We start from the raw sequence: 13,322 nt of genomic DNA, 5'->3' as shown, positions 1-13,322 counted from the left end.
CTATCCAGGCTCATTAAAAATTTGCAGTCAAACTAGTATATAAGAAAGGATCCAAAAAACAGGTTGAAAACTTTAGGTCATTTGAATATATTTTGCTTTCACAACTCGGTGATTATTGCACAAAAAATAATCTACTCTGGAAACACAAAATGGTTTCAGGAAAAACCACAGCACCATCACAACAATATCTGAATTTTTACATAGTGTATATAGTGTACTAGATGAAGGAAATTTCGCAACATGGACATTCATTGATCTTACTAAAGCATTTGATTCAGTTGAACATGGCCTATTAATAAAAAAACTTCAGGCATACAGCTTAAAAGATTCAGCAATACTATTGCTGACCAACGACTTGTCAAACCCAGAAGCAGTTCCACGACAATAATCTATTAAATTAATGACTGAGTAGTAATCTCCCAGTCTTTTAGTGAAACAAGGAGTCCTCCAGGGATCAATTATTTGACTCTTTTTCTTCTTAGGCTATGTCAATGATGTCACACAGCCACAAAATTCCAAAATAGTGAGTTATGCAGATGACACATCTCTGTTGTATTTTGGAATAAATGCCTGTGAGCTTACATTGTCTGCAACAGATGGAGTAATAAATTTAATTAAGTATTTTCATGAACAACATCTAAATATAAATCTTAACAAATCACAATTATTATCATTTAAGACTGTTAACTCTAACCACACTTCTATAAATAATACATGTGGAATTGAAGAAACAGGAACTGATAGTGCAGATTCTTAGGCCTATACTTAAATGAAAACTTGGGATGGTCAAATCATATTAATTATGTATGTGGGAAGATGAGTAGTGGTTTATATGTACTCAGACACCTACCAAAAATAGTTACAAATCCTACTATCAAAGCTGTCTACTATGGAACAATATATCCTTTACTAAATTATGGTACTGAATTATGGGGCTGTGCTGCAGGTACACACCACAATAGATTAATGTTGTGGCAGAAGAAGGCAATTAGAATAATGCATGTTTTATGTCAGCATGATCCTTGTAAAGAGATTTTTGTGCAATGTAAGAACCTTAAATATGTTTCTTGTATTGATATAAGGCAATTTTATTTTTGGGGCATGCATCATCAAAAAGAGTCTAGAAAATGCGACGACATACATGACAACAATATTAGAAATAAAAATAACTACTTTAGGCAAAGAATTAATCTAAAAATAACAAACCACACCCATACATTATTGGTCAAATCTGGTTTAATAAATGTGTCAAAAGACTTATATGCACATGATGGAGATATCTTAAAATGGAAACTTTTGACTGATTCCTGACAAGAAATGTTTATGCTCACTTTCTGAATTTTCTGTTGGAAATTAGACATATTTTAATTGTATACCTACTTTTTTGGCTTTACATTCCCTTTTGTGTGCTTGTGTTGCACTTTGTTAATTTAGATCAACTATCTGTTTTGTTTGTATTTTAAAAGAAATTCTCAAAATGTAAAAAAACACTGATGTTTGGAAAAGTCATGATCTTTGTTATCTCTACACAAAGAAAGCAAATAAATAAATAAATATTCCTGGAAATCCAGATGGATAATAAATTGGAGTAGCACCAACATGTGGATAAGTTATCCAAAACATCAATTCTTCCTGCTTAGCACTTACAAAGCTCAGTCACTGTGTTGACCTGGGGATGGTATTGGTAGTATATTTCACATACTTTCACTCAATACTGTCATGTGGCATAATCTTCTGGGGCAATACAGTTTAGTTATTTAATTTCTGTACAGACTATGAATCCCTATTTTCGGTCAGGATTGGAGTTTTATGCTCTGGTAAAAAGTCTTTGACTGGTTGCCAGGAGAAACGTGACAGGAAATTTGAAATCCTCAGATATTCTAAACTAATGTAAAAGCCAACTTTATTGAATATTTAGACTCTGAGTATATAAATTCCATTTAACACTTGCATTCCTATTAAACAGGCTTTAATTTTACTAGTATATACCAGCAGACATTGCTCTGTGTAAAGTTACATAAATTCTAAAAGTAATTTCCATAACCACAGCATATTGGTAAGTAGATTAGAACAAGTTGCAACTGGTTGTTAATAGTCATCAATAAGTTTGTCCTGTCCCATGTTCTTGAAGTCTTTCCTTCATGATTCAATTTGCAAAATATGATGTATGTTATTAAAATGTTTTGCTCAGATGTGGCTAATTCTCTTCTGTAATTGTAAGTGAGATGTAGAGTCTTTATGAAAATGGCTTTGCAGTTTTTGCTATTGTTTAAGATATAATTACTCATGTGATAATGATTTCGCTTTGTAATGTACTGTATTACATACATTTCAAAATACTAAATGTTTTCTGACAAAATAATAAATATTTTCATGTTACAGGCACATTACTAATTTTGTCCTTTGTTTTTAAATTGCAGCTGGCCATATGGCACTGTGTAATTACAGGAATAACAGCTATAAAATCATCCAGCCTTAAATCATGGGAAACAACAATTACATTCTTTAGCTGTGCCTGTGGATTTGTTCTTGGATTGCCCATGACCACAGAGGTCAGTCCCAGTTGCTAAAGTCAGTCCCAGTTTCTAAAAATTCAGAATGACATTTTTTTATTTTATCATGTAAAAATTTAAACTGTTGAATTAGTTTATGTGAGACTTGTCAAGAACAAACAGTAAATTATATATTGCAATAATTTACAGTACCTTGTAATACATGAAGTAGAAGAACTACAAAAATCTGAAAACATAAATAAATATATATTTACCGGGTAGAGAGCAAATTTTGTGCAGTATTCTACAACACTGTGGCCATCACTTTAAATTCTGTTATTGAGTAATTGTATTTCTGCACAAAGATGGAGTGTAATTTTCTGCTTAGCAGTATTAATCCTATGCTGTTAAAGTTCATTTGTTGTAGTTCGTTGTGAATGTTCAAGGCCATATTATGTGGGATATGGACACAGTATTTTAATGTGTTAGTGGATAAAATGAAAAGCTCTTTTATGGTATGTGCTGTGTATTTATTGAAACTGTCTTTTCCCACAAATAACTAAGGAGTAAATCAAAATATGGATTATATATCAAACTCTGTACATAAGTGCTGCTGTCTACATTTATTTGAACCAGCTTCCTGTAATCAAGCCTCAGTGTCTCTCTACAAAGTTTACCTCCATGCTACCCTCTTTTACCAATTTGGTAGCTCCCTGATGGCTCTGGATGTGTCCTATCAATCAGTTCCTTCTTTGAATCAAGTTGTGCCATAGAATTCTTTATTTGCCAGTTTGATGTAGTATCTCTTCATTAATTATTTAATCTACCAATCCAGGCTTCAGCATTTTCTGTGTAACCACATTTCAAAAGCTTCTATTTTCTTCTTACCTGAAATGTTTATCAGCCCTGTATTACTTCTGCACAAGGCTACAGTCCAGACAGATACATACAGAAAAGAATTAGTAACTCATAATCTATCTTGAGTGTTAACAAATTTCTCTTTTCAGGTATGCTTTTATTGCTATTGCAAATCTGTATTTTGTAGCCCTTCTACTTTGACTGTTGTCACTTATTTCGCTACTCTAGCAGCAAAACTCATTTTTTACATTTTTTTGTCTCATTTCCTAATCTAATTTCCTCAGAATCCCATTACACTTATTTCTACTTTTATTGATATTCATCTTGAAACCTCCTTTTAAGACACTGACCATTCCATTCAACTGATCTTTCAAGTCCTTTGCCATGTCTAACAGATTTGCAAAGTCATCAGCTAATGTTAAAGTTTTAATTTCTTCTCCCTGAACTTTAATTCCCTTTCCAAATTTCTATTTGGTTTCTTTACTGCTTGCTCTATGCATCAAGCAGAGGATTGATATATGGGAAAGAACAGTCAGCAATTGATCATTCAAACCAATACTTCCCATGCTTCTGTCCATCCTACTTCCAGACACCTGGTACATGGTAACATATGAGCTGTCTTGTTTGTATTTAACAGTAATTTATTGTACTGGAGCCATGAGAGGAGCCTTTCAGTTGTGTCATTATATATCAAACTCTGTACATAAGTACTGCTGTCTACATTTATTTGAACCAGCTTCCTGTAATCAAGCCCCAGTCTCTCTCTACAAAGGCTCAAAGTTGAACTGACTCATGAGATCAAATAACACTGTAATCTTGGTGTATGGTACACTACATTGATTGAGTTTCTTGAAGCAGGTACAGATACAAGAGATGTATGTGACAGTACCTGACATGAGGACTTCTGTGTAGTTTTTGGATATGCTAAGACTAATTAACCTCTCCTGCACTTTTAACGTATGCGTAGCAGAGAAAATAGGATCCAGCTGTTCATTAGAAAATGCAAAGCTGTATATGGAAGAGGCAATACCTATGCAGTTCGATAAAACTGAAATTCAGCTCACCTCTAATACTGAAATTAGGAAAATAATGAATTCACCCAAAAGCAAAAGCTCACATGGAATTGATGGCTTTTCCAACAAAGTACTGGAAGCTTGTTCCCAACAGATAAGTAGGATTCTCAGCCACATATGTAGTAGCTCACTGAAACAAGGCATTTTTCTGGATACACTGAAATATGCTATTGTTAAACCATCATGTAAAAAGAGGGCTAGATCCAATGGTAACAACTACTGCCAAGTCCCACTTCTGACAGCTTTCTCCAAAATTCTCAAAAAAGTAATGTATTCAAGTGTGCTTTCACATATTTGTAGAAACGAAGTACTAACAAAATGTCTTTCAGAAATGGCTTTCAGAAAGGTTTTTCAACAGAGTGCTATATATGCTTTCAATGATCAAATATTAAATGCTCTGAATAAGAGAACTTCACTCATTAGACTTTTTGTGATCTCTTAAAGGCTTTTGACTGCGTGAAGCATGAAATTCTTCTAGATGAACTTAAGTATTGTGGTATGAGTGGGACAGTGAATAAATGGTTTAATACATGTTTAACTGGAAGAATACAGGAGGTTGAAATTAACAGTACAGAGACCCTGCAAAAATCAGAAGCATACTGTAACTGGGGAGGTATCAAAAGTGAAATCCCACATGTTTTAGTCTTGGGGTCCCTTATTGTTCTTAATATATGTTAATGACTTGCCACTCTGTTTTCATGAAGATGCAAAGCTAGTTCTTTTTGTTGATAATACAAGTATAGTAAACACATCCAATAAACATGAATTAGCTGACATAGTTGTAAATAATATCTTTGAGAAAATTATTAACTGGTTCTATGCAAATGGACACTCAATTAATTTAGAAAAAACACAGTATATACAGTTCTGTACAGGAAATGGCATAACACCATTGATACATACAGACTTTAATCAAAAATCTGTTGCTAAGACGGAATATGCACAATTTCTGAGTGTGTGAATTGCTGAGAAACTGAACTGGAAGAAACACAATGATGAATTGTTGAAATGTTTGAGTTCAGCTCTTTATGCTATCAGGGTAATTGCATATTTTGTTGATAAACATATTAGTAAAGTAGCCTACTATGGCTAATTTCATTCACTGCTTTCATGTGGCATCATATTTTGTGGTAATTCATCATTAAGAGACAAATTATTGATTGCACAAAAGCATGTAATCAGAATAATAGCTGCAACCCACCCAAGATCATCTTGCAGATGTTAATTTAAGGAACTAGGAATGTTCAAAATACCTCCACAATACATATATTCACTTATGAATATTTGTTTTTTAATAACCCATCCCAGTTTAAATATAATAGCAAAGTGCATAGTTACAACATTAGAAGAAATGATCACCTACACTGTTCTGGGTTAAATATGACTTTTTCACCAAAAGGTGTCAGTTAAGCTGCGCAAAAGTCTTTGGTCATTTACCAAATAACATTATAAGTCTTACAGGTAGCCAAACAGAATTTAAATACAAATTAAAAGAATTTCTGAATGACAGTTCTTTCTACTCAATAAATGAATTTTTAGATATGAAGTAGTAATTGTTAAAAAAAAATTGTTTCATGGAAAGAAACCTTATGTTAAACTGACACATTCCACATAATTAAGAAATGTATTCATGACCTAAGTTTTCACCAACATTTATATCCAAATTCTTTTATCAGCTGTTTGTTAGTTCTGTCAGTACAACATCTAATGTCTACAAATAATGGATTCATCAACACCTCATTAAATGTGCAGATTTTTCCATTTCTATTTGTAACAGCAATGCGCCATACTTTCTTTGATGGTTTATATTCACTTATATTAGGCAATTAAAGTCACACTAACCTACCAGAAACTGTAGAATTATCTTAAAAAGTTAATCCTTTAGAGGTAATTAGAAAAGCTTACTTTCATGTTAAGGTTTTATATTCCACAAATTCTAGAAATTGCTGGATCCAAATGAAACCAAGCAAAAAAGTGATGTTTAGTTGTATTGTTGTGCACTTATAGTTCTTTGATACCAAAATTAAAATTCAATTTCAAATTTGTATTTCAGCTTGGAATATTTGTTGTCTACTTCATGGACTTTGTTGTTGGCTCTGGGTGGTGGATTATGGTGCTTTATCTCCTGCAAATTGCAGCTGTTTTTGTGGTACGTGGTCGCCCATACAGTGGAGAGAGTGTTGTCTCAACATTGTTTACGAAAGGCTCAGGATGCTTACAAGTATGGGCTGGACCCATGCTTGTTTTTACTTGGAATGTTATTCTGCCAGTGGCACTAATGGTGTGTATAATAAAATATTTAAAGTCATTTCAGTAACTACTATTATACTTGTGTAATTTTAATATTACAGTTACTTCAACTAATACAAACCAATCCCATGAGAAATGAAAAGTTAAATAAGTGAAGAGTGAGCTTCTGGATAGAATTTCTAGTGTAGTACTATTTCTTAGGATATACACTACACAATGACAAGATTTAATTTGTTATTACAAGTTTCAGCAATGTGTGGTTGTTATAACCAGTTAGAAAGCTTCCACTGTAATGTTTCATGCAGAATTCAGACACTGGAATTAAAATGGGAGCATTTGCGCACAACAGGTATTTTTTCCCTTCACACACACACACACACACACACACACACACACACACACACACCATTATTTACACATATTATTTCTTTTCATATTCAACTTTTGTGTTCCTGTCTTCCTCAGTTGCATGTAATATTACAGTATATTGATAATTTTTACTTTTGGACCATCTAGCTGCAACTGAATCAAACACAGTTTTCATGCCATACACATTTCACCTTCACTTTCTGCAAGGCATCTTTGGTGGCCTGGAATATGTACATATTTTTACTATTTAGTTTACATTTTGTGGCAATGTACCTGTAGGTTATAAACAGTTCTGGTGGTTGGGTTTTTCAGTGACGTAGTAATATTTTAAATTCTCCTTATGGGTTGCATGGATGATTTTCTACATGTTATGTTTCTTTTCCATTTTTGGAGCTGTTCCTTTTCTTATAATTGCCACTTGGGGTTTTCATTTTCCACATTTCACAGCCCTAGGAACTAAACACAGTCACCAACACAAACCAAAACATTGCATCAAAACAAGTATTCAGTCCCTAGTGCTGTGAAATGTGGAAAACAAAAACCCCAGGTGGTAATTATAAGAAGAGGAACAGCACCAAAAATGGAACAGAAACATAAGGTGTAGAAAATCAATCATGCAACCTGTAAGTAGTATTTAAAATATTACTACATCATAGAAGAACCCAGCCACTAGAACTGTTTATAACCTACAGGTACATTGCCCAAGAATGTAAACTAAATGGTAAAAATATGTACATATTCCATGCCACTGAATATGCCTTGCACAGAATAAAGGCAAAACACGTATGGCACAAAAATTGTGTTTGATGCAGTTGTAGTTAGATGGTTCAAAAGTCAGGGTTGGCTTCTGAGATAGTGCCACAGTGCCATGGCACTGCTTGTATGAAAAAGAAAGAAAGAGAAATTTATATGAATTGCACATAGAACACATTGTTTTGGAGTATGTATTTTCTGATTTTAAAAGGCATGTTTCACTGTGCATGCTCTCGTGGTGGTTTTCTCAAGCTTGGAGCCAACTGCAGATCGGCACTGTCTGCTCGCATAAGCACTGTGTAAAAGGCTCGGCCATCAGTTTCTACATGCTTCTTACGGCTGCAAATGGAGCCACAGCTGATCTGGCTCAGAGCTTTACGTTCCTTCTGCCAGAGAGCAGTACAGTGCAGAACTATAGAAGCACGATCTGCCATCTAGCAATCTTGTTAGAATACATCGGGGCACAAACTTCTTGTAACCTAGTTCTATCATCTTTCTGAAAGTTAATGCTAAAGCAAAACTCAAATTAATGCTTAATTAAATTGAATACAGAAATAATAAACTTAATTATCATTATAAATAGTTATATGCAACTTGAATATAATTATGCCCTTAGATTTTGAAACTAAGAGGCATTATTTCAATATTGGTACATTTCACAACAGCTATAGGAACAAAACAAAAAACTAATGTATTCACCACCTGTTGGGCATCTGTTTTTCAAACAATGGTGTAGTATTACTGTTTATACACATTATGTTCATGTAATACAGTTCTGTACAAGCATGTTGTTATTGTGGTGTTAGGTTGATTGATTGATTGATTGACTGTGCACAGTGTTATCTGTAAAGGAAAATTCAGTTGACTGTGAAAATAGCAAAGGTGAACAACGTAAATGAGTTATTAAAAATGCCATTTAGCAACAGGACTCTCAGTGAAAAAAATCAGATAAAAACACTAGGTAGGCCACTCCTGAATCTGAATCTGCAGCATTAAACAAAAAATTGATGCCATAAGTTCAATCCAGAAATTTACCAAAGAACAAATGGATTTGTGGCTGTGAAGAAAGCAACACTGTTTTTTTGTGTGTTATTTTGAGGAGATGTTCATTGGGGTAAGACTGAAATAACTGATATTGGGCATATATGGTCTAAAATAAAAGTACATGAAATGTCAAAGTGACACATGAATAATGTGCTTAGTCTATCATTTCTAGCCAAAACCAACATTCAGCAGAAATTAGATTTGCAATATAGACAAACAACTGACAGCCACAACAAACGTGTAGAAAAGAATAGACATATATTCAATTTAATTGTAAACTGTATTCAGTACTGTGGTGCTTTGGAACTGGCTCTCAGGGGCCATGATGAATCTGGTGCCTGTCAAAATAAGGAAGTTTTCCGTGAGCTTCACTTCAGTACAGAACAGGATAAAGATCTTCATGTTCATCTCAATCAAGCATCAGTGTTCAAAGGCATTTCTAAGACTGTTCAGCATGAACTACTGCAATGCATGTTGGCAGTGTACCATGACGAAGTTTGAAAAGAGATTAAACTTGCCAATTATGTTGCAATCATAGCAGCTGAAACCACAGATGTGACTTGCAAATTTCAATTGGTTATTATTTTGTGTTATATTGTTAAGAGAAACCTGCTGAAAGAGTTTGGAACTTTGTTAATCCAGGAAGTCAGAATGTTCATACTATAGCTGAGAGTATTCTGAAAGGAATTGAACCATTAATTGGTGATGACCGAGCAAAACTAATAGCTCAGAGTTGCGATGGTACAAACATTATGAGTGGCAAGTCGAATGGGGTTCAAAAACAAACTAAAGACGAATACCCAAATGAAAACTACATCCATTATTATGCGCATCAGTTTAACCATATTATATCTATGACAGCCTCTGTTAATTGCAAAGCCCGCATCTTTTTTGCACATCTTTCAGGTACTTCTTTGTTCTCTTTTTACTCGCCACAAAGATCAAAAGTGTTGCATAGCATTATTCAAAAAAGCTTGCTGTGTGTGTTTCACGAGATGGAATTACCATTCTGGGGTGGTAAAAGATGTTTTTGAAAACAGGGAAGATCCTATTCTTGTTATGGAAGTCACTGAAACAAGTGACAGCATAAAACTATCTTCTACTATTGAAAAAGCTGGTTCATGCAACAAAGACTGCAAGATAACGAATTCATTTTCTGATTATCATTTTTGTATAAGATAATTCCTTATGCAGGCGTACTTTTTAATCAGCTTCAGAAGAAGATAACCGAGCTGACCAAAGCAAAACAAGACATCCAGAAATTTGAAGTGGTAATGCAAAACATCAGAGATGACATTGACTCAATCCCTAATGACATTAGTTTCGAAAGTGACGAAACAATGACTGCCAAGAAGCCACAGATTTTTGATGGGTATAAAAAAAAGAGATGCTTTGGAAGTGTGCATTGGCATCCTTTTTGAAATAAAATCACGTTTTCAGTTCACTGGACACCTCAATCCAGACAACTTATTTGATGTAAATCAGTTTGACAGATACATCACAACTTTTCCACACAAATACCTTGAAATTACAGACACATATACATTTCCGGAAAAAAAATTAGAAGGGTGAGCTTCAAGTCTTCTACATTAGCTTGAGTTGAGAGCAGTTTCTGGCACAGTTCCATTTCTTTCGCTGATTCTGGAGGATGAACATTCAAAGAGACAGTTAAAAGTTTTGAAACTGCTAATAACGACATTAGAAACTGAGTGATGCTTTTCAGTGCTCAAGAGAATTAAAACATTCCTGCAAAACACCATGAAAGAAGAATGACTGAGTGCCTTAGGGATGCTATCCTGTGAAGAGTAATTCAAGTGTAAAATTGAAGATTTCCGTTTGAGAGCAACATTTTTATTTCGCGACAAGGAATGGATTTCCAATACCATTCCTATTAAATATTTTGAAGCTGTCTTTCCAAAGTCATGGAGTTGCTGAGTGAGTACAGCACATTTAGTTTTAAATGTCAGTAATTTGATTAAATTTGCTTCACAAAATCCAGATTACAAGTTCGAATAGTTTATATGCACTCTATTATTTCTGGCACCAGCAGTCATGTTGTAGCAGACACTTTCCTGGCAGTCAACCATGAACGTAAAACAAACAAGTTCTAGCTGTTGAGGGGAGAAGAGTGGAGTGGTACGAAGACAAGCCACACCTCCCTCTCACAGGGCTGGCAGCCTACATCCATTTTCTGTGGTCCTGGAAAGCCAGAACTGATGTAATAATGGACATATGGATTGCTGATTCCTTCTGGTGCTGTGAGAGTTGTATTCGAACCCTGTGACAGAGCAAGATTGCTCTCTGCACTCATTTCAAAATAAGAAAAGGAAACAACTAGCAAGTACAACTCAAAGCAATGTGGAGCACGTAAATTATTCGGTAACTGGTAGAGCGCAAGTGTTAGCTGTGACTGGCAGTGTCGTCAACATGGTAGTTCAGGCCCAATCTCCACCGGTATCTTAAGCGACCATACATGAAAACACTCCCTACTTACATATGCCATGTAAAAGTGAGCGCATATAGCCTGTGAGCAGTGAAGAACTGTGCTGTTGATATGTGTGCGAGTGCATGCATATATGTGAGTGAGAGAGATTTCCAGGGTTAGTGTTACATTTTATATCTGATGCAGATATGGTTAAAGCAACCTCACTCTCTCTCTCTCTCTCTCTCTCTCTCTCTCTCTCTCTCTCTCTCTCTCATACAAACGCTTGCTATCATGTTCTTCAGGAATATATCAAACTCTCACTATGCATAAGAAGGGTGTTGTTATAATAAGTGTTTATTTCCATTTTGTTTGATATAATATCTTATGAAATATATGAATTATTGACAAAATTCCATAATATGTTTGATGCTACCAAACTAAAATTTTTGTGGCACCACCAATGGAATGCCTCAGCGGCCACCACTGCCAAAAGTAAAAATTATCAATATACCATAACACATTACTTCAGTTTTTGTTTGATGTTAATACTATTATCTATAACATTTTTTACATGAATGTGAAGCAGTGCCTTGAGCAACTGTATTGGATTAAGGTATTCTCCTCCCTCCATTTCCATGGTGTTCTGTTTGTTCAGTAACTTCAGACTCAAAATAAATTCTCCTGAAGATGAGAAACAATCTAGGTCCACAGCAACAGCCACTGTTTAAAAAAATATATTTTGCATTCCAGGATCTCCTTAAGAAGCCACCCACTACACCTATCAGCACATTATACATGTTACTGGAACTGAGTCGACAGTGTCTCAAGGATCCTACACAGAAGTCTTCTAATCAGGATGCTTGTAATCTGTGGATAAGGCCCAGCATTTGGAGCTCTGTTAATGGGTGCTTACTGTTTTAATAGAGATGGGTCAAAATTGTTAATTCTAATGTAACTGGTGACAAAACTTTGCTAATGACATTAGTTCACTTATTCCACAAGAACTGAAGAGGGGAAGGAGTGTGGATGACAGAGTAGTGAACACTTTTTTCACACATCAACACAGACACACCTGATGAATGCATTAAATTAAAGGCATATTAGTATGCTGGAGTCTGCCTTCCTTGGCTTCTTGGAAGGATGTAAATTGCCAAAGGTGGGTCCATATGGGATATGGTTACACTGCAAAGACACACTTGCTTACAGAGTGGTCAAAATGTAAGCCTTTTCTGAAGAGCATTTTCAGAAGAGTATTGAATCCATACACAAATGCATCAGTCTTACCCCCGATGTGATTGTTTTCCTCTTCCCAGAAGTGAATGAAAACACCTATGAACTTTTGTTATGAGTCCCTGGAAGCAGCTGCAGGTTTTTTAGTCCTCATCAGGAAATAGTCTCTCCCCCCCCCCCCCCCCCACACACACACACAAAACAACAAAGAAAAACACATTATTGTGCAGAAGTGAAAAGTGAATAAACTGTTTGTTTTTTAAGTTCATAGAAGTCTCATTTACAGAGCACCAGTTTGTACTGACAGTTCTTGATCTAATTTAACAGCAGCGCTGAGAATATATATACAAAATCTGCAGTCTTGCATCTTGTGTCACATGAAATGGTGGATGGACATTTCTGATTTGCCAGAATGATTTTTTTAACAATCAGCACACTCTGGAGAGAAACTTTTTTTTAATATTGAGTCCTCTTGGCTGATGGCTCAATGAAGACATTTCCACTTCACAGTAAAATCATATACAGTTAATCCAAATGTCCCATGTCAAATTGTTAAACTACTGCTCTCAATCCTCTGTCCAAACTACAAGTCCATGCTCCATGTAGAAAGATTGAGCTATATCACTTATACAAATGCATCAGTCTTACCCCCGATGTGATTGTTTTCCTCTTCCCAAAAGTGAAGGAAAACACCTATGAACTTTTGTTATGAGTCCCTGGAAGCAGCTGCAGATTTTTTAGTCCTCATCAGGAAATAGTCTCCCCCCCCCCCACACACACACACACAAAACAACAAAGATTATGACTAATGATGCTATGCATATAACC

General features: G+C 35.1%; 1 protein-coding gene across 1 annotated transcript in view; it reads left to right on the top strand.

The window, feature by feature from the left end:
- Positions 1-13,322, top strand: part of LOC124722248 (sodium-dependent transporter bedraggled) — a 733,406-nt gene that overhangs the window by 708,818 nt on the left and 11,266 nt on the right. The window contains exons 17-18 of the mRNA XM_047247438.1: positions 2,421-2,552; positions 6,477-6,704. Coding sequence (XP_047103394.1) covers positions 2,421-2,552; positions 6,477-6,704 — 360 coding nt within the window. The remainder of the gene's footprint in view (positions 1-2,420; positions 2,553-6,476; positions 6,705-13,322) is intronic.

This window comes from Schistocerca piceifrons, chromosome X (genome assembly GCF_021461385.2).
Source record: "Schistocerca piceifrons isolate TAMUIC-IGC-003096 chromosome X, iqSchPice1.1, whole genome shotgun sequence".
Lineage (NCBI taxonomy): Eukaryota > Metazoa > Arthropoda > Insecta > Orthoptera > Acrididae > Schistocerca > Schistocerca piceifrons.
The sequence above is the reverse complement of the archived record's forward strand: the minus strand, read 5'-3'. Positions and strand labels throughout refer to the sequence as shown.